General features: G+C 36.0%; 1 protein-coding gene across 2 annotated transcripts in view; it reads left to right on the forward strand.

Moving 5' to 3' along the window:
• Positions 1 to 19702, forward strand: part of LOC149411062 (uncharacterized) — a 30126-nt gene extending 10424 nt beyond the window's left edge. For both annotated transcript variants that reach the window (XM_089647039.1, XM_089647041.1), the window contains 3 exons: positions 2709 to 2861; positions 5572 to 5647; positions 19305 to 19702. In XM_089647039.1, coding sequence (XP_089503165.1) covers positions 2709 to 2861; positions 5572 to 5647; positions 19305 to 19460 — 385 coding nt within the window. In that variant the 3' untranslated portion in view covers positions 19461 to 19702. The remainder of the gene's footprint in view (positions 1 to 2708; positions 2862 to 5571; positions 5648 to 19304) is intronic.
• Positions 19703 to 25919: the final 6217 nt, after the last annotated feature.

Consider the following 25919-nt stretch of genomic DNA (forward strand, 5'->3'; position numbering starts at 1 on the left):
CATCATCAAACAACCTGAAAACGGTGGACACTTTTAATATTTTTTTATTATCAATAATAAAATCTAAAAGAGATAAATAATAAATTCTTCCAAAATTGAAAAAAACATTGACGAGCTTTACAAATTCTGATTTCACTTTTGAAAAATGCTACGGTTTCTGCCGATATCGTAGATAGTTGATTCACATTTAACTAATAAAGACAATATTTCCATATGTTAGTGACAAAAGGACAATCAAAGTGAGAGTGGGCTATCACCAGTTGCGGGCAATTATCGTCTAGTTTACCCTAAATAAAGAGAATCCAATTAATAAAATAGCTCGCAAAGCCGTTAACCTACGGTCTGAAAGTATTATACAACAACCTGATGATGGAGACTTCGAGGCTAGCGCAGCTCCATTTAATCCCTTGAACGTTGAAGTAGGAAAATCCTCATAATACTCCCAACTGTAGGCCGAGAATTTGCCGAACTAAGTTTTATTTAAATATTGAGATAAAAACTAAGATTTTTTTGCAACTGTTTTCTGTTTACCAGATAATATATCTTATTGTTAATATATGCATTTCATGTTCATATCTTAAGGCGATGTACTACGTCGTGTAATATTTTAAATCGAGCCGCTATCAATAACACCCCTTACGTAGATGGCGATAAGGTTTAAATTCCCGTTTAACACCATCCGTCTGTTTTGATTTATGCAAGAAAAAAACATGGCCAAAAAGTGCCTTTTATTTTATTTTGTGGATGTTCAGGCATAAATATTTAATTTTTTTCCAATCATTTTATAAATAACTTAGTTTGCAACATTATAAAATAAAATCATTACCGAAAATGGGTTCGTAAGTAGGAGATTTTGAACTTTAAAGCAGTTTTCATAGGCCTTATACATTATTTTTTTCTGGGCTTATAAAAAAAATTATCTAAAAAATGCTCTATTATTTTAAAGGCCAAGATGTATTCTACTCGCAGTATTTAATTAAAGCATCTGAAACATTTCTAGGGGACCAAATTTTCAAACCAAAAACACATGATTTTGCATTACCACGTATGGCATCGCCTTAAGACGTTTCCCCAGAATAGTTTACTTTGTTAAAAATTAAATCTCATTAAAAATATCTCCCATTTGAGAGACAACCTTCAAAATATAATATTTGCGAATATATAAAACAGGTTTTATTATTTCTGCATAAACCTGAATAGCTTATATGAAAAACAACAATCAAAACATGTTTTCAAAGAAATAATGACTTTTATACACTCCTTTGAAAATAAAAATGTTTTCATATTTGGAATGCGGTTGAACGAAAATGGATTTTAACAAGCACAGATAAAATGTTTTCTAGACAGTTAGAGATGTTATATTCATGAAATATAAAAAAAGTAGCAACAGTGTTATTAACCCAATCAATCATTGTCAATCTGTGAGAAATAGTTAGGTTGCAGGCGAATTCTCAAGTTATGTTTTACAAAATTATTATAATTTTTATTTTTATTTATTTATTATATATTATAAATGATAACAATATGCAGACTTATATATATATAATTTTTTCGTTATTATTCTATTTCTCCATAAGTTGAGCTCCAAGAGCTCGTGTTTATGGGAGGAGTATTTACATTTATTTATTTATTTATTCATTTTTGGGAAAATAAACAGTTTACATTTTTACAGATTGTACATAAGTAAAATAGCCAAAATAAAACCAATTACGGATTTCCTCCTTGTGATTTTACGTAAGACAGCATTAGAATTAATGATTCTTTAAACAATAATCAAAAACTTTTGAAATAAATACAAACATAATATTAACATAGGTACACAAATTAGAAAATTGTGTTTTTAAAGATAATTAAAATAATACATCTTTTTACAGATTAAGTAAGCGTGAAGAAATTAAGGGTACTAATATATCAAGAAAAATTTAGAAAAATAGTTTTTTTTAAAGACAATCAAATTAATATATATTTTTTACAGATTGAGTAAGTGTAAGAAAATTAGGGGTACAGAAAATTAGGGGTATAATATATCATTATCCAATTTGAGGGACTTAATTAACTTTTTGAATTGTTCATAATTCACAGTTTCGGTTGCACTAATTTTATTTTTGGACAATAATATATTGTACCATCTCACACCTAAATACGAATAGTGGTGCTGAGCCGTGGTCGTTCTAAGCATAGGAATGGCTATTAAGCCATTAGTTTTGAATCTATTGCTTATGCTATCTGAGGGGTGAATTTTATAAATAAAATATTCTTTATAAATTTGATATAAGGCGATTCTCTTATACAATTCTGTGATAGATGGTACATTAAATTCCTGAAATATCTCTAAAGTAGGGGAGTCATATGGTTTTCTAAGGATGATTTTTATAATTATTCTTTGAATTGTAATTATGGGCTGTAAAGAAGCCTTAAAAGCCCCTCCCCACCCAATAATCCCGTACTGCAATAAGGATATATATCTTTTAATTACTGTCTGTATCTGTGTTTTCTCCTTAAATAAATAAATAAAATCAAAACTCAAGCGATTCTGATTTTGTCTTCTGTACAATTTTCAATGCATTTAGGTTAAAATCACATTGTGAAAAATTCCAACATGGGTGGTATTAAAGTGCTCATCATAGAGCGAGCACCGCGCACGGTCTTAAAGAATGTAGTGAAAAACTTTTCATTAGTTAATAATTAGTATTTTGTTGTGGTTTTAGATCCAGCTGGACGGACACTCCGGAACAGAAGGCGCTGAAGGCTTTGGGCGTGCCGCAGGTGGACGAGGATGAGCAGGCCCGCGAGGATCTGAAACGCGAGGCCGAGATGCACTTCATCGCCCAACGGGACAGGGAACAAGAGGAAGCTGCCAGGTCAGTATTACATCCTTCTTTACTCATTTACTCATTCCAATTTGCCTGGTGGACGAGGCTCCCCCAGTCCTTGCTGTCCGGACATCAGTGCTTCTGCTGCCCAAACACTTTGCCAGTGACCATCTGTTATATTATGAGGGGAGATTTATAATAGTTACTCTTTAGGTTCACAAGAATAATAATAATATTTATACTATTTGTAAAGCGCTGTTTTTGTGCAAAATCACTTCATGGGTGCTGTACAAGAACTTAGTTTATTAACCTAAGGGCTGACATATTCTGTCAGAAGATTGGAGTATTTCCATTTTGAAAGTATCTGAAAACAAAGTGTTTTTGAAATACGCTATCAAATTTTGTTATTGGAAATAAACATTTTGAATGCAAACATAAAGAAGTTTTAAAAATGGCCCACCTTTTTTTTTCATCTAAAAAAATTAACTAAAATTACTCTGCTGATTGCTAACAGTATGGAAGATCTGCAGTCTCTCGTTTCTAGGATGAACGAAGTATGTATGAAGAATTAGTTGAAGGTGAATGAAAGTAGGTAAGTCTAAATTAATGGTGTTTGAAAGAAAGAGTACGAAAACAGCGTGCTATATAGTTGTGAATGAGGAATATTTGGAGCAGGTGGATGAGTTTGTGTATTTAGGAAGTAAGTTTACGAGAGATGGGAAGGCTAACAAGATATATTGAAAAAAGGGTAAATGTAGGTAACTCCATTAATGGAGGACTGAACGCAGTTGGCGCTAACAAAAAATTGTCCAAAGAAGCGAAGTTAGCAGTCCGCAATGGAGTGCTGGTACCTACCCTGATGTATAGAAGTGAGGCATGGAACTGGCAGAGAAAGGATGAAACTAGACTGATTGCTGTAGAAATGAGAACCCTGAGGCATATGTGTGGTAAAACCGTTTATGATTGTGTGAGAAATGTGGAGATCTGCAAAGAGTGCAAGGCTGATGTAAGCGTAATGAGTAAGATTAAGAAAGGGATGGTTAGATGGTTTGGGCATGTAGAGCGAACGAGCGAAGATAGGAGTGTAAGGAGAATATATGACGCAAATGCGAATGCAATGACGCCTGAGGAAGACATGACACAATCAAGTGAATCATATACTTGAGTCGGGCCATGTCAAGAGTCAGAATAATAGAAGAGTATGTATGAATGTGGCAAGAAGTGTGTGCCAATACTGAGATGTTTGGCAGTCCATCCTCTCTGCCTACCCCTGCGGTAAAACGGCGTGATGGTTAGTTCGTTAAAAAAAATAACGCATTTATTTTTCACATTAATTTTTCTCAAATTGTGGTCAGAACCTTTGGTTTGATGGACCTGCACATTTTATTAATTCTTATGTGTTTCGAATTAAAATTTTTCAGTGTTTTTTCTTTCTAACGCCTTTTGGATTATTTTTATAACCATGACAGTAAGGGACCATATAAGTGTTCCTAAAAGCGAACAAATCAGCATGACGGGTTAATAACACGATATAATGATTTTAGACTAGCGTCTATTCTAGTTGAGAGTTGGGATGAGAGCGAGAGATTAACCAAATACAAGTACATACTCATATGTACTATGAACTCTTTATATCTCACTCTACTACTGGTGTAATCATGTTATCACTTTATTAATTCCATACTCCTGATTTCAGAGTTCTCAATAATGTGTCGAAAATATCTTAGGACACGCTGTAGGCAGACAGTAGTTGATAATATCTTAGGACACGCTGTAGGCAGACAGTAGTTGGTAATATCTTAGGACACGCTGTAGGCAGACAGTAGTTGGTAATATCTTAGGACACGCTGTAGGCAGACAGTAGTTCAAAAGTATCAAACATAATAATTTCGGTTTTCTGTGATGTGCGTTAGTTGTTCCTGCGTGTGATTGTTCGAAGAATTCAGACAAGCGATTAAGTAGGTTACTTATAATCATAAAATTATTTTATTTTAATTAATCAGTAATTATTCTAGATTTTATGACTATGTATTTCTTTTTTTTAAAGGGTCTGTGCTTTTTCCATTATAAAAAAAGAATTGTTTGCTTATCTAAATTGTCAACAAAAAATTAAAATTACAAATATTATTAAAAAAAAAGAAGATAATTCTAAAAGTCAAAATGAATATCAAATTTCTATTGGATCGGTAAGACAGGGTTTGATTCCCAGTTGAGACCGTTAACTTTTTTTATTTTTCTGTGTCTTGTTCTGTTTCATGTTTTGTTTAGATTTACTAGTATAATCTTCTTCTTCAATGATATATATTTTTAAGCCAAAATATAGTAAGGGGCCGTTCAAGTATTACGTAAGCAGATTTATTACAATTATTTACCCCCTCTTCCCCCTTGTCACCAAAAGTAAGCAAAGCTCTTATCCCCCCCCTCCCATGCTAGCGTAAAAATTGGTACCTATATGCATTTTTAACGTATTAATTATTTGTGGGAATCCCCGAATATGTATTCGGTTTTCAAACATAGACAATGTGTGGGTTGCCAATGTGTAAAAAAAAAATAACTACTGCTGAGCAGTGCTGACGTAATCACTATCTCGACCCCCCACCACCCCATGTCATCAAAAATAAGCAAAGCAAAGATCCCCCTGCCCCCCCCTATAGTGCTTACATAATACTTGAACGGCCCCTAATGGGAAATGCATATAGGGGCAAATGGTGAAAGAGAGAGGTTCAATTATTTATTTATTCCTTTTTATTTCTTCCAGAAAGCATAAAAAAAAACACAAGAGGGATAAGAGCTTACTCGAAATACATGAAAAGAAGTTGGAGAAAAAGAAAAAGGTACAAATTTCTATGCTTGTTTTTAAAAATCATTGATATTAACACATTTCTGCTCTGAACCACTAAGCAACGTCGGTTTATTCCCAACCCGCCAAATAAGTAGTGATTCAGAGCACCTGTAATAAATAAATAATATACTTAATGGTTCAGAGCACCTGACCGGCAATCAGAAGGTGCGGGTTCTATTCCCGTCAGCAGCATTTATTTTCACTGCATTACCTGGGAGATATTTCAATTTGTAGAAGGATATTTCAGGCGAGTAATTATTGCTTATAGTAATTTGTTATCCTTTGTACCATGCATAAAAAAAACCTTGTCTTATAAACATTAGTTCATCATTAAAAAATAATATGTAGTATGTTGTAGTTGCTTGTTGGATATGTTTTTGACCTTGAGATCTAGTGTTTTTAATAAATGTGTTAGTTGTTATTTCTTGTGTTCTGTATTTACAAATTTAAAGGAGTATTGCTTTCGAATAGAGTTGTTTAGGTGACATGATGTTAAGTTTTTTTGAAGATTTCGTCAGTGCTAGTTCTTACCGGGACTTTCAGAATAATTTTCATTATGGCTTTTTGGGTTTTAATGAGTGATTTTAGGAGATTGTCATTTGCACTTCCCCATCTGATAATACCGTATTTTAAGAGCGATTGGCAAAGATCCATGTAGATCTTTATTATATATTTTTTAACTAAGGATATTCCTGGTGGTTTTGAAGAAATAACTTAGTTTTTTAATTTTATTATTTAAATAGTTAATGCGCTCAGTCCATTTTAAATTTTGATCAATTTTACACCTAGATAAGTTACATTATAACGTATGAAGCACGGGGCTTCAAATATTAAGTAAAAAGGTATTGCCGGGGCATACGAGATCTTCTCAGGTTATAGTGGGTCAAGGCTGGCGCTGTCATTGTACAAACGAATGGTTCCATTTTTTAGTTATGAAATGAAAAATCGGCCAAGAACAATCATACAATGTTTATTTAATCAAAAACCAAACCATGACTTAGCAGGTAGCAATTGCAAGACAAAATTAAACCAAACAACATAATTGTGGACCTGTGAAATTTTAGCTAAAATAACAAACTGCTTTTCTTCGTTCTTCGACCTTCGTTCTTCATTCTTGACCGCGTGTCGAGCGAGTTGATGGATGTCCATTGAAATGTCAGCGGTCACGTTCGTCAGGAAGTTGTGGTGCGGAGAAGCTCAAGACATCGCTCGGAATGGCGTGTAGCAATCCCTCGGCAGTAATGAAGCCACGGGCCAGTTCATAATGGAGTCAAGGTTGTAAGATTGATCCGACATGATTACAATATTACTTGCTTCTTGAAGTATTCACATAAACCATCATGGAAACGCACTCCGTACTTACAGCGATACAGAATAATGATAAACAACTCCCGTCAACAGCGAATCACAGAACAATCTCCTTGATTATCCGACATAATCGAATGCCCGTCGTTTCTTTCTCCGGCGTCCATTCAATAAGTTCTCATTTCCTCCCGCTGGAAACGGTGCCAACCCAAATTCACCAAAAAATGTTGCCAGTCGAAGTCAGGAAAATAATTCTTTTTCACAGTAGGAATTATTTCCGTGACAACATGGTCAAGGTTTTCCAATTGGGGACACTTATTACAATGCCCAATTAAGTGATGGGAGCAATATATTTCCGTGACAACATGGTCAAGGTTTTCCAATTGGGGACACTTATTACAATGCCCAATTAAGTGATGGGAGCAATATATTTCCGTGACAACATGGTCAAGGTTTTCCAATTGGGGACACTTATTACAATGCCCAATTAAGTGATGGGAGCAATATATTTCCGTGACAACATGGTCAAGGTTTTCCAATTGGGGACACTTATTACAATGCCCAATTAAGTGATGGGAGCAATATATTTCCGTGACAACATGGTCAAGGTTTTCCAATTGGGGACACTTATTACAATGCCCAATTAAGTGATGGGAGCAATATATTTCCGTGACAACATGGTCAAGGTTTTACAATTGGGGACACTTATTACAATGCCCAATTAAGTGATGGGAGCAATATATTTCCGTGACAACATGGTCAAGGTTTTCCAATTGGGGACACTTATTACAATGCCCAATTAAGTGATGGGAGCAATATATTTCCGTGACAACATGGTCAAGGTTTTCCAATTGGGGACACTTATTACAATGCCCAATTAAGTGATGGGAGCAATATATTTCCGTGACAACATGGTCAAGGTTTTCCAATTGGGGACACTTATTACAATGCCCAATTAAGTGATGGGAGCAATATATTTCCGTGACAACATGGTCAAGGTTTTCCAATTGGGGACACTTATTACAATGCCCAATTAAGTGATGGGAGCAATATATTTCCGTGACAACATGGTCAAGGTTTTCCAATTGGGGACACTTATTACAATGCCCAATTAAGTGATGGGAGCAATATATTTCCGTGACAACATGGTCAAGGTTTTCCAATTGGGGACACTTATTACAATGCCCAATTAAGTGATGGGAGCAATATATTTCCGTGACAACATGGTCAAGGTTTTCCAATTGGGGACACTTATTACAATGCCCAATTAAGTGATGGGAGCAATATATTTCCGTGACAACATGGTCAAGGTTTTCCAATTGGGGACACTTATTACAATGCCCAATTAAGTGATGGGAGCAATATATTTCCGTGACAACATGGTCAAGGTTTTCCAATTGGGGACACTTATTACAATGCCCAATTAAGTGATGGGAGCAATATATTTCCGTGACAACATGGTCAAGGTTTTACAATTGGGGACACTTATTACAATGCCCAATTAAGTGATGGGAGCAATATATTTCCGTGACAACATGGTCAAGGTTTTCCAATTGGGGACACTTATTACAATGCCCAATTAAGTGATGGGAGCAATATATTTCCGTGACAACATGGTCAAGGTTTTCCAATTGGGGACACTTATTACAATGCCCAATTAAGTGATGGGAGCAATATATTTCCGTGACAACATGGTCAAGGTTTTCCAATTGGGGACACTTATTACAATGCCCAATTAAGTGATGGGAGCAATATATTTCCGTGACAACATGGTCAAGGTTTTCCAATTGGGGACACTTATTACAATGCCCAATTAAGTGATGGGAGCAATATATTTCCGTGACAACATGGTCAAGGTTTTCCAATTGGGGACACTTATTACAATGCCCAATTAAGTGATGGGAGCAATATATTTCCGTGACAACATGGTCAAGGTTTTCCAATTGGGGACACTTATTACAATGCCCAATTAAGTGATGGGAGCAATATATTTCCGTGACAACATGGTCAAGGTTTTCCAATTGGGGACACTTATTACAATGCCCAATTAAGTTATGGGAGCAATATATTTCCGTGACAACATGGTCAAGGTTTTCCAATTGGGGACACTTATTACAATGCCCAATTAAGTGATGGGAGTAATATATTTCCGTGACAACATGGTCAAGGTTTTCCAATTGGGGACACTTATTACAATGCCCAATTAAGTGATGGGAGCAATATATTTCCGTGACAACATGGTCAAGGTTTTCCAATTGGGGACACTTATTACAATGCCCAATTAAGTGATGGGAGCAATATATTTCCGTGACAACATGGTCAAGGTTTTCCAATTGGGGACACTTATTACAATGCCCAATTAAGTGATGGGAGCAATATATTTCCGTGACAACATGGTCAAGGTTTTCCAATTGGGGACACTTATTACAATGCCCAATTAAGTGATGGGAGCAATATATTTCCGTGACAACATGGTCAAGGTTTTCCAATTGGGGACACTTATTACAATGCCCAATTAAGTGATGGGAGCAATATATTTCCGTGACAACATGGTCAAGGTTTTCCAATTGGGGACACTTATTACAATGCCCAATTAAGTGATGGGAGCAATATATTTCCGTGACAACATGGTCAAGGTTTTCCAATTGGGGACACTTATTACAATGCCCAATTAAGTGATGGGAGCAATATATTTCCGTGACAACATGGTCAAGGTTTTCCAATTGGGGACACTTATTACAATGCCCAATTAAGTGATGGGAGCAATATATTTCCGTGACAACATGGTCAAGGTTTTCCAATTGGGGACACTTATTACAATGCCCAATTAAGTGATGGGAGCAATATATTTCCGTGACAACATGGTCAAGGTTTTCCAATTGGGGACACTTATTACAATGCCCAATTAAGTGATGGGAGCAATATATTTCCGTGACAACATGGTCAAGGTTTTCCAATTGGGGACACTTATTACAATGCCCAATTAAGTTATGGGAGCAATATATTTCCGTGACAACATGGTCAAGGTTTTCCAATTGGGGACACTTATTACAATGCCCAATTAAGTGATGGGAGCAATATATTTCCGTGACAACATGGTCAAGGTTTTCCAATTGGGGACACTTATTACAATGCCCAATTAAGTGATGGGAGCAATATATTTCCGTGACAACATGGTCAAGGTTTTCCAATTGGGGACACTTATTACAATGCCCAATTAAGTGATGGGAGCAATATATTTCCGTGACAACATGGTCAAGGTTTTCCAATTGGGGACACTTATTACAATGCCCAATTAAGTGATGGGACCAATATATTTCCGTGACAACATGGTCAAGGTTTTACAATTGGGGACACTTATTACAATGCCCAATTAAGTGATGGGAGCAATATATTTCCGTGACAACATGGTCAAGGTTTTCCAATTGGGGACACTTATTACAATGCCCAATTAAGTGATGGGAGCAATATATTTCCGTGACAACATGGTCAAGGTTTTCCAATTGGGGACACTTATTACAATGCCCAATTAAGTGATGGGAGCAATATATTTCCGTGACAACATGGTCAAGGTTTTCCAATTGGGGACACTTATTACAATGCCCAATTAAGTGATGGGAGCAATATATTTCCGTGACAACATGGTCAAGGTTTTCCAATTGGGAACACTTATTACAATGCCCAATTAAGTGATGGGAGCAATATATTTCCGTGACAACATGGTCAAGGTTTTCCAATTGGGGACACTTATTACAATGCCCAATTAAGTGATGGGAGCAATATATTTCCGTGACAACATGGTCAAGGTTTTACAATTGGGGACACTTATTACAATGCCCAATTAAGTGATGGGAGCAATATATTTCCGTGACAACATGGTCAAGGTTTTCCAATTGGGGACACTTATTAAAATGCCCAATTAAGTGATGGGAGCAATATATTTCCGTGACAACATGGTCAAGGTTTTCCAATTGGGGACACTTATTACAATGCCCAATTAAGTGATGGGAGCAATATATTTCCGTGACAACATGGTCAAGGTTTTCCAATTGGGGACACTTATTAAAATGCCCAATTAAGTGATGGGAGCAATATATTTCCGTGACAACATGGTCAAGGTTTTCCAATTGGGGACACTTATTACAATGCCCAATTAAGTGATGGGAGCAATATATTTCCGTGACAACATGGTCAAGGTTTTACAATTGGGGACACTTTTTACAATGCCCAATTAAGTGATGGGAGCAATATATTTCCGTAAATACGAGTGGGGTGAAATACTCCCAACTTAATCTGGTAACTCGTGTATGACTTTCCATTATGATATTTCCAGAGAAAAGCAAAGAACATCGCGTATTAGTTATTCTGAAACCGTTCTCGCTGTCTCATAAATTTTCATTTTTGTCTCCGGAATTCTTAAGGATCAGTTTCTTTTAATCATATTATTAATTCAGGGAATAATGTCATTCTTATCTCGGAGTCCTTCTTTATCATTTAATGACTATTTTGCTTCTTATTACGCATACTTTATTACCCACGAATTTACGACTTTTAGGTTAAACTTTGAATTCTTATTAGCGCAAATGCTTTAATTTGTATCAGTTTTACTCGTGGATTAATAATATCAATCTGTTTTACTATTTTTTTTTTAAATAAACAAAATAGGAGTTTACTCGTTAAATTTGTAATGACCGGATAGTAGCCGAGTGGAAAAATGCGTTGGATTCCACGCCTCTGTTAGCTGAGTCCTCCACCATACTAATATACCATTTTCCATTTTAAATTTCGGAGGTGGGAAAATTTAAATATTATAATAAAACAATAACTTATTGCGATTTTTTCGATCGTAGATAATTTTAGAATGTAGTTGATATTTGATAAAGATCTACGGACCATGGAATGGAAAACAGAATGTTTGTGGGAGATGGGGTGTTTAGAGGAATTATGAATGGTTGTATCAGAGTGAGAAGGTTTACGGTGGATTTTAAATTCTATTTTCTTTTTTATGTTTGATAACGCAGTATCTAAAATGGGACAATTTAAGGTAGAATTGTTTCCTATTTCTATGGTGAATTTAATTTGTTTATGGAAAGAGTTAATTAATATGAGAAAAGAATTAAGTTGGCGCTCAAAACCCGTCCATATACCTACGCCAGCTACCTCTTCCACTGGACCTCATCTCAACTCTTTGTGTAATCTTAATATGTATATTTAGAACTCCATGCTATGTGTAGATTGAAGATTTAAGGTTTTAATTTTAAATACAGTACTATACAGCCCTGAAGAAGCTACGATTTTTGCAAAACCCCGTCGGCATTAAGAAAAAAAGTAGTTTTTTATAAAGTTATTTAAATTATAATGTCACATCACAAATTATCTGCTTCATATGAACAAAAAAAAAAAAATTTTTTCAAATTTTTCTTAACACTTTTAGGAGGTTTGAAGATCTTTAAAAAAATATAATTTAATAGATAAGAATTTAATAGTAGAAATGATATCTTTGAAGCACACGTTTGGTAATATGTACTTTGTATGACCGTGTTAAAAATGAGGAGATTCGGAAAAAATGCAAGGCTGATGGTGACTTGATCGAGGCTTTCAAAATTTTATCTGGACATTACAGTTGCCCTAGCATCCAAGCAATCTTCACTACTAATAAAAATATAAATCTTCGTGGACACTAAAAAAAAATTACCAAAACGCCTTTTGCATCTAATCCTAGAAAACACTTCCTTGCAAATAGAGTAGTGGATGCTTGGAACAAACTCCCACAACATGTCATCGATGCAACAAATATAAATCAATTCAAAGCTCTATTGGATTCACATTTGGAGAGAAGAAAGGACTTAGTTCAAACTTAAAACAACTCAATTACTGTCAAACTTGTTGTGAAATCAGATATGAGCGCATCAGCAGAATGCTGCCTGCTCATTCCATAATAATAATATTAAAAATAAAAAAGTATTTTATGCAAGGCTGATGTAAGTATTTTATGCAAGGCTGATGTAAGTATTTAATGCAAGGCTGATGTAGGTATTTAATGTCATACACAGAGGTACACCTCTGCCATAGGTCACCCCAAGTGGTTTGCTACTGCCGGTGGTTTAGCAGGAGTGCCCGGGTGAGGTTTGTTCAGAATGCGCCTGCCCACCAGCTGCGTGGTGCCAGATCGGGAGAGGCCGGTTTGGGGAGACCCTTTGACCTCTCCAACTGGTCTCTCGACAGTGGGAAGGATATATTGATATCTCCGGCACTGATGGACATACTGATCCCTAGATTCCTACCCAACCCTCATACCTTTTACCTTCCCAGAACTTCCTCTCCTTCCTTTCCTTAACTCTTTGCACGCGGCCGTATCAACTGTTGTTACGGCAAAAAGTCTATACTCACACGCGGCTGTATCAACAGTTGATACGGAAACTTTGACGGCCGATATTTGAGCGCTCTTTCGTCATAAATGTATTTCTTGCTCACTTGGACATTCGTAGAACTATCACGATGCTGACATCTACAAAAATTTTTCAAAAATAAAATTGTATTTCATAAAAAAAGATCGATAATCAAGTGCACCTCTTCGCGCCTTTTAGTCCTTTAGTTTACATTTTTGTCAACGGATGGCGTTAGTACTAGTATGTCATTCACAACTTTTCATAACTAAAAATGATAAGTGATCATGGTGTCCCACTTGTGTCTATCAACGCAGTGGCCTAAGTACACACAGAGTGAATGACGGGACCACATTCAAAAGATACGGTACGTCTTTGTATGAAATTTTATGTTTTTGTTTTTATAAACATCTAAGAGTGTTGACACACGAGGTTTTGTTTTCATATTGTGGAGAATAATCTGTTCTGTCTATATAGTCCAATAAATCATGCCAGAACTTTTAATTGCGAGCATAGATATTTGAAAATATGTACCGCGTACGGGTATAGATAAAACAGCAAATTAACGCATTCAAAAGGTTAAAAAAGACCCTCCACTCAGCATCCAAAAAGATGAGGTAAATCATTTTCCTCATAGCCTCCTGTGTGGAGTTAATGTCAAGTGTAATGATTACGATTAAGAAAGGGAAGCTTAGATGATTTGGGCATGTAGAGTGGATGAACGAAGAAAGGGGTTTAAGGAGAATATATTTTATAAGAAACAGACAGTACATTGGTTACAGTGGTGAAGTATTTTATACATCTTATATATATGTAAATGCGAAGTTAGCGGTCCACAATGGAGTGCTGGTACCTACCCTGATGTATGGAAGTGAGGCATGTAACTGGCAAAGAAAGGATGAAAGTAGATTGAATGCTGCTGAAATGAGATCCCTGAGGCGTATGTGTGGTAAAACCATGTATGATCGTGTGAGGAATGTGGATATCCGCAAAGAGTGCAAGGCTGATGTAAACGTAATGAGTAAGATCAAGAAAGGGACGCTTAGATGGTTTGGGCATGTAGAGCGAATGAGCGAAGAAAGGAGTGTAAGGAGAATATACGATGCAAATGTGAATGGTAGCAGAAGTCGGGGACGCCCGAGAAAGACATGGCACGACCAAGTGAATCAGATACTTGAGTTGGGCCATGTCTATAGTCAGAACAATAGAAGAGTATGTATGAGACGATGTATGAATGTGAATGAGGCAAGGAGTGTGTGCCAAGACCGAGTTGTTTGGCGGTCCGTCCTCTCTGCCTACCCCTGCGGGGAAACGGCGTGATGGTTAGTTAGTTAGTTAGCGAAAGTTTGTTTGTCCTTCTTCCACATCACAATGGAGTGACCGATCAATACGATTTTTTGTGTAGGGATATTTGGAGAACTGGGAAGTGACATACGCTACTTTTCATCTTATGGAAAAATTGTTTGTACAGTAATTTGTCCCTAATACCACACGAGCGAAGCCCCAGGTATAAGCTAGTATTGAATATTTCATAGTGGGTACCTATAGAAAAGAGATAACACAAGAAGCGCCTTGTGTTTCGTGATTCAAATATTTGCCTAATCGAGGCTCAAGTTTCCAATAAAAAACAGGCGAGTGTAAGTGAGACGGATGCTGGGCTATTATTGGGCTAAATAGAATGGTGTGTGTGTATACGTATGACGCAAAAGTTAATGGACGGTAGAAAGAAGACATGGCTTAATCAATTGAATCGAATACTTCTTCATTAGATGGGGGTGATCCTTCCTGTGTTGTGTTGCTGCTGCGCTTCTTTGGACAACTTACTTATTAGCAATTCCATTTGCCCTTCTTTCAATTTCCTCCGTATGTCTATTGGTTACCTGTAATGTAACATACATCTAGAATAATTAAGGGGTATTTTACCATCCTCTCAATAAGATACCATATGTAGACGGATTCATTGGTTTCGGTACCGAATAGTAAACTCGGACTTATAATAATAATAATATTATACCTAGCTCTCTCATTAAAAATTTAGGCGTATTAGATCTATCAAAAAATTTATATATAAAGATGCAAAAATAGGTCATTTTGAATACATGTAGAATAACGAAAGATTTTTAAAATATTTATATTGAGGGATCAGTGGGATTTATAGGTCCAATTAGAAGTTCTACCGAGCCGAACCCTCTGATATGAAAATATCTGGAGTCGGTTAATTATTTTCCAATTTGATCTCTGGTGAGTTGACGTGTTGTTCTTGTATTGTATTTATTTTGTTTATATAATGCACTTGCATAGTGTCGATTGACTAGATGATCATTTGTGGAAAAGTGTGTGGAAGGGTTTAGTTTTTCCTGTGGGGAAGATTTAACCCGGACATAAAATCGGAAGTAGAATATAATTTATTTAAGTTTTAGTTAAAATATTTTTTATTCAAATACTTCCTTACCCTAATAATGTCTGCTGTACACACAGCATACTACAAACAGAAGTGGTGCCATCTGTAAAACAGTGCAAGAACCGTAATTTTTTTAAAATATTATTCTCTGCATTGTTTTTCTTCCGCTTATAGAGAAAACTTGTTTCTATAATACATAAATAAATGTATGTGTAAAAAAATTATTAATAAAAAAATAAATTTTTTTTCATAAAACTTAGGTTAAGATTGTACGTAGTTTTAAAATTTTTTTTTTATTTATTAACAAAAAATAATGTTATATAATTTACAGAAATTAATTTACATAGTAATTTTTATTTATCTAATTGAGAATAACTTGTGTTTAGTTTTTTTTTTTTTTTTTTCAATATTCTGTTTTGTCACGGAACCGTGTCTTACATAACTAACTAACTAACTAACTAACCATCACGCCGTTTCCCCGCAGGGGTAGGCAGAGAGGACGGACCGCCAAACAACTCGGTCTTGGCACACACTCCTTGCCTCATTCACATTCATACATCGTCTCATACATACTCTTCTATTATTCTGACTCTTGACATGGCCCGACTCGAGTATCTGATTCACTTGATCGTGCCATGTCTTCCTCGGGCGTCCCCGACTTCTGCTACCATTCACATTTGCATCATATATCCTCCTTACACTCCTATCTTCGCTCATTCGCTCTACATGCCCAAACCATCTAAGCGTCCCTTTCTTAATCTTACTCATTACGCTTACATCAGCCTTGCACTCTTTGCGGATCTCCACATTCCTCACATGATCAAACATGGTTTTACCACACATACGCCTCAGGGATCTCATTTCAACAGCATTTAATCTACTTTCATCCTTTCTTTGCCAGTTCCATGCCTCACTTCCATACATCAAGGTAGGTACCAGCACTCCGTTGTGGACTGCTAACTTCGCTTCTTTGGACAATTTTTTGTTAGCGCCTACGGCGTTTAGTCCTCCATTAACGGAATTACCTGCATTTACCCTTCTTTCGATATCTCTGTCAGCCTTCCCATCTCTCGTAAACATACTTCCTAAATACACAAACTCATCCACCTGCTCCAAGTATTCCCCATTCACAATTATATTGCACACTGTTTTCGTACTCTCTCTTTCAAACACCATTACTTTAGACTTACTTACATTCATCATTAACTCATTCTTCATGCATACTTCGTTCATCCTAGACACGAGAGACTGTAGATCATCTATACTATTAGCAATCAGCACCGCATCATCAGCATACAACAGGCAACATACTTTAAAATTATTCAAATTCGCGCCCAATCCCACCTCTTTCAATTCTTGCATACAATTATCCATGTATAGATTGAATAACCACGGTGACATTACGCAGCCTTGTTTAACACCTTTTGTGATATCAAACCACCCCGTAAAACCACCGTTTACCCTAACACATGCAACGCTTCCCTCATACAGAGACGCAATTGCCTGAATCAGATTCGTATTCACTCCATACTTGGACAACACCTTCCATAGCTTTTTCCTGTCGACTCGGTCGTATGCTTTTTGTAAATCTACAAAGGCACAGAAAAGTTTCTGGTTTTTTGCCAGAAACTTCTCAGTGAGCATACGCAATGAGAAGATCTGGTCCATGCACCCCCTTCCACTCATGAAAGCACCTTGCACATCCCATATTTTATCCTTTGTTTCCTTTCTTACTCTTTCAATCAAAATTCTACCATACAGCTTGCCAACTGAACTAAGCAGGCTAATAGCCCTATGATTCCCACATTCCATACGTGACCCTTTACCTTTGTATAATGGCATGATCACAGCCCTTCTCCAATCTAAAGGCGTGTAACCTTCCTTTAAACATTGGTTAAAAAGATTGCACAACCATGTGAGAATTACACGGCTACCTCCTTTAAAATATTCAGCAGCAATATTGTCAAACCCAACAGCCTTACCATTCTTCATACATTTAATCGAGCTTTCTATCTCATCCATGCTAATTTCGGTAACATTCACTCCATCGTCATTCATATCTGATTCGCCACTGGAATCACTGTCATTCACTTCGCTTTCGAAGACTTCCTCGAAATAATTCATCCATCTCTCTTTTATTTTTTCCTCATTCGTCAACATTTTTCCATCTTTTGATTTTATCACTTTCATGCTTCCGTTTTCTGGGCCACTCCGGGACCTTTTGACTTCTTTCCAAAACAACTTAATGTTTTCTTGGAAATGGTTTGTCATTTTCATTCCTTCTTCCTCTTCCAGGCGTTTCTTTCGTTCTTTCACTCCAACTCTTACTTTTTTCTTACATTCCTTATATACTTCTTTCGCTCGATACTTCTCTTCGCTGGAAGCACTGCCAGCCGCAATCAGACACAACCATGCTTTCTTCTTTTCTGAGACCAGTGCTTTAATCTCATCATCCCACCATGCATCACCTTTCTTCCTACCTTGCGTACTTATTCCACAAACCTCCCTAGCAGATTCACAAAGACACACTTTTATGTGGTTCCATGTTTCGTCTATGCTTAGACCATCCATTTCCTTCGCATTCAATCTTATCTCTGCACAATTCACATACTTACTTCTCACATTATCGTTTTGCAGTTTTTCTATTTTGACTCTTGTCGGAGCTGGTACCGTTTTCACTTTAGAGCGCCAACCGCGAAAGAGGTTTACTCTCGACACTACAAGAAAGTGGTCAGTTTCGACCTCAGCCCCTCTGAAAACTCTTGTGTCCTCGGTAACAGCTCTCAACCTAGAGTCAATTACTACAAAATCAATAATTGACCTCTCATTTCCTCTTTCCCACGTATATTGGTGGATACCTTTATGATCGAAGAAAGTATTCGACACAAACAGGTTCCACTCTAAACATACTTCAAGCATTCTGTTCCCGTTGTCATTCGTTCTTTTATCCCCAAACATACCTAAGACCGAATCAAATCCGTCACGTCTAATTCCCACCCACCCATTCAAATCGCCTGCCATTATAATCCTTTCGTTCATATTTTTTAGTCTCATTACAACATTCACACCAGTCCAAAAATCATCTTTCACTTCATCGCTTTCAGAATTAACAGGGGCGTAGCAAATAACAAGAAACACCCTTGTCAAACCGATTTTAAATCTGATCCACATTATTCTCGGACTTACACATTCATACTGCAACATACATTCAATCATTCTGGGAGACAGTAGCGCTGCAACACCTTGACAAGCCCTCTCCGTATCTGGTCTCCCAGACCAAATGACGAGCCTATCATTATGCTGCATTGTACCGCTACCTTTTTTCATACTCTCTGTTATACAAAGTACGTCCAAACATTTGCTCACCATAGTATCACACAGTTCGTTCATCTTTCTTTCCATTCCTCCTCTAATGTTCCATGTACCAATTCGACATTGATCACGTTCCGTCCTCCTCTTTGCGCCACCGAAGGGTTGGCGATGTGATGGGTAGCGAACCTCATCGACATTAATTACTTACATAAACTAATCTATTATTATTATTATGTGTCATACAGAAAGACAAGGAGAGCGGCGAGCCGACGCGGAGACCGTTTGACCGCGACATCGACCTGAAGGCCAACCGCTTCGACGAGGCGGCCAAGAAGTCTATCATGAAGAAGGCACAGCTCTTGGACACCAGATTCTCCAAGGGAGAAAATAAATTCTTATAATTCACATGTACTTTTTTCCCTGTTTGTAAATATTAAAATCATCGTATTATGTTAAAAAAATGAAAACGACTTAGGCATTAATAATAAATCAAAAGCATCATAATTCATAATAAAAATTTTATGTTGTTCATCTCGAAAATCTGTTTTTTTAAATACAACTCTCTCACTAATCTGCCACCCTAAAAATTTTTTGTGTTGATCATCTCGGAAATCTGTTTTTTTAAATACAACTCTCTCACTAATCTGCCACCCAAAAAATTTTTTGTGTTGATCCTCTCGAAAATCTGTTTTTTTAAATACAACTCTTTCACTAATCTGCCACCCTAAAAATTTTTTGTGTTGATCATCTCGAAAATCTGTTTTTTTAAATACAACTCTCTCACTAATCTGCTATCCTTAAAATTGGACAAGTGTCCTTTTAGTGAAAACGGGGGATTATAGTGCATACATATAAAATGCACAAAACATTAAAATAAGTATTTCGTAAAAACAAACTAAGTAATGAATCTTTCCTAAAATTTCCTTTTTTTTAGTTTAAAGTTATTAAGTTTTTGTGGAGACTCCATTTTGTAAACTTGACAGCACGAAACGAACAGAAACACACATGCGACAGTTGCTAGAATACACACAAGGTCTAACTGAAATGTAGTAAATGAATAATCAATCCTGTTACTAGATGGCGTTACAGTAACTGAGTGTAAAAGAGAAAGATAACTTAACCCGTCAGTGTAGAAAGCTCGAGTCTAGGCACGTGGCAGACGGTTCCATGATAACTCATTAAAATGACAATTCAACACACCGTTAAAAAGTGAAATAAAGTAACTAAAAACGATGAAAAAAAAGTAACATCTAAACCTTACTTATGTAACAAATAATTATTAGTCGCCTTAAATATCAATACAAATTGAAAATATCTCCCGAGTAAAAATAAATGCCGCCAACGGGAATTGAACCCGTGCCTTCTGATGTCCGGTCAGGTGCTCTGAAACCACTGAGCTATGTCGGCTTTTTTTACCTGCCAAATGATTCAATATGTACTAGTACCTCAATCAACAATTACTGCTTATTATTTTTTTTTCACCTGTAAACAACCAACTTTATTTTTGTAGGAAAGGCTTTGTTAGTGCTAAATTTCTCACTAGATGGCGTCGAGACATATTATATCTTCATTTGTTGGTGAAATATTTTTGACTTGTCAAATATTATTATTTTTTAATGATAAACTAATGTTAATAAGACAAGGTTTTATGCATAGCATTAAGGATAACAAATAATTATAAGCAATAATTAGTCTTATAATTATTTGTTATCCTTTATGCTATGCATAAAAATTGTCTTATAAATATTAGTGTATCATTAAAAAATAACTATTAAATCTAGTTTTTTTTTCATCACTTTTCATTAGTTTTTATCACTTTTAAATGGTGTGTTGAATTGTCATTTTAATGAATTATCCAGTCACCATGGCAGACTACTGAATTTGACATACGAATTATATTGATTTTGTTCTTTCTGCTAATAAAAATAATGGCAGATTTGTCATTGGACAATTGCGCGGCAGATTACTGAGAGAGTAATGTAATCTACTTCACGTCCCCGCCATTTTTTCGGTCTTATCTCAATGGTTGGAATGTTTGAACTCCCGTCACATTGATCGACAATCAAATCTATGGCTATCGCCATTTTTGACTTCTCGTCCCATTTGGATTTTAATAAAATACTGAAACTGACCGACAATCGGTGTGCAAACGTCGACAATTCAAAATGGCACTAATCTTTGATAAAATGATGAAACAACCATTATCATTGTCATAATAAGGCTTTTTCTTGTCGATGTTATCTTAGTTATAATAAATAATCTTCTAAAGCAGTGACTTCAAATGTAACTGAAGCAATAAAAACATAGAACTTATCAAAATGTTAAAATATAATATTTTATAACCAATCATGTTGACATAACTTTTTGTACAAAAATATATTTAGAAGTATGTATTTATTGGTTATTTAACTTCTTGATTGCCAACGCCAAATTTTCGCAGTGCGCCAGCTGATTCTATTTTTGTAATAACTTACTTGTTTTTTTGCAAAATGATGTTTTTGTAAATTGTACTGTCTTTCCTGATAATGTGTTTATATATTTATAAAAATAGTAAATAATCTACCATAAGTAGTTTCCCCAAAATAGCTAGTTATATTCAGAGAAATTATTTTTTAATAGTATCCTTTAGGATACGCTGGCGAACAGAAGGTTAAATTAGAAATACCAAAAATCATTAACTTTATTATGCAGTTAAATATTCCAGTTAAGGCGATGCACTACGTAGTAATGCAAAATCATGTGTTTTTGGTTTGAAAATTTGGTCGCCTAGAAATGTTTCAGATGCTTTAATTAAATACTGCGAGTAGAATACATCCTGACCTTTGAAATAATAGAGTATTTTTTAGATACGTCTTTTTATAAGCCCAGAAAAAAATTATGTAAAAGGCCTATGAAAACTGCTTTAAAGTTCAAAATCTCCTATTTACGAACCCATTTTCGGTTATGATTTTATTGTATAATGTGGCAAATTAAGTTATTTATAAAATGATCGGAAAAAAATTTTATGCCTGAACATCCACGAAATAAAATAAAGGCACTTTTTGGCCATGTTTTTTTCTTGCATAAATCAAAACAGGCGGATGGTGAAAGCAGGAATTTATACCTTATCGCCATCTACGTAGGGGTGTTATTGATAGCGGCACGATTTAAAATATTACACGACGTAGTGCATCGCCTTAACAAAGTCTCATTATTATTAGATGATGGATTATAAGTTTATCTATGTAAGCATTTTGCCGTTTCTCCAATACAAGTGGACTGTCAGACATTTAGCCATTTCATTCTTCAAATATGAGCGAAACACATGATTTTATCTTGCGGTCATTCTGTATTAGAGATGTTTGATTTTCCTGTTACCTAATAGTATTTCTCTGAGGAATCTGTTCCTGTCCTTTAGAATTTCACTACCAACATGAAATCTAAGCCTGTTGTTTCACAGGTCGGAAATCAATCGACATAAACCGAGTGATGTAAGACCCTGCACAGAAAATTAAGTTCGTTATAGTAAGGTCTGCAGCACAGTTCAGTGTGGAAAATTTCTGAGCGGGGACTTGCAGCATTTGGTTTATGTCGATTGCTTACCGACCCGTGAGACGACGGGCTTAAACTTCACAAATCCGAACATACGTTATAATTAAAAACCAAGTCTGTCCGGTTTAACGAATTTTCAGTTAAACCGGAATCTTTAAGAAACTAGATATTCTAGATTTTAGGAAAATTTGAGAGTTTGATGTTTTCTGGAACCCTTCAACGTAGATGTTACCGATGTTAAATTCCTCACTAACTTCATAGAACTCTCTCCACTAAGGCCCGGTATATCAGTTGCTTTTAAGCTCGGCTTGGTCGGAATGTCGAGCTTAGCACATAATGTATATACAGGGTTTTCCAATAAGAGGTGTTATTTTGATATTCAATCGTTAAAGATCAATGGTTTCGTTGCTTGTGTGGCACGTAGCACCGTCTTGTTGAAAGTAAACGTTGTCCAGATCAATACCATCCAATTCCGGCACCAAACAGCCACACGTTGAGGATAGAGAGGCTTTTCAACAGTAACTCTTGGGTTTTCCGAGCCCCAGATGCGACAATTTTGCTTGTTGACGAAGCCACTGAGGTGGAAATGGGCCTCATCACTCAAGATGATTTGCGTTTGATTCACTCAAGTGAATTTTAATAATTTCAATGCGTTGTTGAAGCGTGTATCGTTCCATTTGTATTAATGGCGTAGTTTCTACTTGTCAAATGTCAAAAAATGACAGCTTCAAAAGTAACATCTACCGAAATAGCGGGCTATTCAAAATAACACCTCTTATTGGAAAACCCTGTACATGCAAGCATAGATATCACCAATATTACACGCTTGTCTATGATTTTAATAGAGGAACGAGTTTCATTTTTCTTTGCATAATCAAACTATTATCATTGCATTGTTTTAAGATGTCAATGACCACGGTTTTTTTTACGTAGGTTTAATTGAATCGTTTAATTTTAAGAGGGGACATATGGTTTCCATTTTTATCACCACAAACCACACCCACCTGAAGATAGTTCAGTAATATCAGGAATATTATCACTTCATTTGAGTCCTTTCTTCTCTGACCTCCGTGGCAAGTGAAAAAAATACTCTCCAGATTTCAGACTATGGATGCCAAAGTCGTTGTCCCGCAACTACCAATTATAAAATATTGCTGTTAATACTTGGTTAAGTTTTAAAACGGGACTTGGCCCCTTATAAAAGTAAAGTTAAATTTCACATCCGTCGTTGAAGTGGAAGAAATATTTAAAAAAATTGCATTCTTTCACAAAACAAGCGTCTACATCTAGATAATAAAACTGCATTCAAATGTCAATTAGAGCAAAACATGACCAAGTCCCTCTTTGATAATAAACGATTCATAAATCAATGAGTTGATTTTAATAAAGTTCCTCACCCCAATAAGCATTGTGCCTTACTAATTGTAGTTTGTTCTTTTGGAGCAAGGCCAGTATTCATGAAATTATGACCAACTGCTGAAAACAAACAGTTCTTACATTGAAACTTTTAGATTGAGTATCACCTTCATGAATTAACATCGTCGACATTCCTCATCACCGGACTCCATACTAATAAAAGTAGGCAATTTACACTCTTCTCTTCAATGCTTAACGTCTTGGGTTTTCCAACCAACCCACCCTGCCCCCGTTTGTTCCGATTATAGTGAATTTGGATTACAGAGACCACACAATAGTCACAACTGCTTCCCCTGGAGATAGTGAGACCATGACATTCCCCAATTGGGGAGAGAAAGGAGATGGGGAAGTACCTGTCTATACTGATCTGGTCACCAAGCACCATTTAAATTCTGAATGGTGGTCTTCAGAGGTGTGCAAAATGGGTCCCCAAAACCATTTGAAATGCAAAATGGAAATGGGTCAAAACTTTTCCATTTGAAAATGCAAAATGGTTTTTAGAAAAGCATTTCAAATGCAAAATGCAAAATACCTATTTTCAAAATGCATTGAAAATGCGAAATGGTTTCTCAGGTCATACAATTAAAATAATTATGGAATTTTTAAACAATTTTGTCATTTAATAATGGACATCAATGTAGAACAAACATATAACATGGTGGTAAATCCAAAAACACCACGACTACAGATTATAAAACTACAAAAAATTTGCGCGGGACTAATGTTGCCAACGTAAAAACATAGAAACTGCTATCTAACATTTAATATTACAGCGTCATGGCCCCATGTTCAGTATTTGAATCAGTATTTTTTGTAATGGTATCACTCAATTGCCAGGGCTTCTACCAGGGAGCAACTTGACAAATGTAAATTATCTCTCATAGCGAGGTTGAGGACCGACTGATATTTGGGGCTTATGTAAAAAAGATGAGTGGAGATAGTAGGAAGAATGTTGCAAAAAAGCATTTAAAATGCAAAATACCCATTTTGCATTTCCATTTGAAATGGATTTATTTGAAATAAAGCACATCTCTGGTGGTCTTACACCTGGGCTATACAGGTATCTTCCACTCTGTTGGTCGAGAGCCTTATCCCTCGACTATGTATGCTGAAGTGTGCTGACTGTCGCCGATCTACAACCAAACTGCATGGATTATGAATAAGCAATGAAAGTTATGTGTTTGGTGTGTAAGTAGGATTAAAGCCGGTGCGTCGCTGTTTGTAGATGCGATTTGCAGTAGTAGGGGTGAACGATGTTGGCGATTCTCTTGTGCGTACTGTTTCTTACTTATAATTGTTCATGGCCCATCTCCCTTGATTCTGTTATCTTCGTTGATTACATATTATATTTCATGTATACAAATAACCACATAATACTGCTAATAAGGTGTTATATAACATATTACATTATCTGTGTTAACTGGGGTATTTACTGTAATTGATGATAATAAATACCCTATAATATTAAAAATTCTTCCAACTCCAGTGAAATAGTGGTGATATCAACAACTCTGGCCGATAGAGGCGCTAGTGTAGCATATTGACTTTGAGATCCCTTTCAATGGCAGCATATTGAATTTATTTAGTAACTTGGTGGTTGTGTTTTGCGCTTTCTAATTTGTAATTATATCAATTTGATTAAAATATATACAGGGTGTATCGGCACTAACCCGACAAACTTTAACCAGCTATTCCTTAGCACATTTGGAGTAAAAAATGTTATGGGCACTTTGATGTCCGGTAGCATTTTTTTTTCAATTAAAAACAAAAAAAATAAAATTTCCACACTACATCACTGTCATTGGCATTGCGTTTCGTGTTTAACAGCTGTTATAAGCAAGTATGTCAAAAAGCGTCTTCGCTCTTTCGCACACACTAAATAATAATAGTTAAAAATGAGACGAATGGTGCCG

The sequence above is a fragment of the Hesperophylax consimilis genome, chromosome 26 (genome assembly GCF_061612785.1).
Source record: "Hesperophylax consimilis isolate HC1 chromosome 26, BYU_Hcon_1.0, whole genome shotgun sequence".
In the NCBI taxonomy this organism is placed as follows: domain Eukaryota; kingdom Metazoa; phylum Arthropoda; class Insecta; order Trichoptera; family Limnephilidae; genus Hesperophylax; species Hesperophylax consimilis.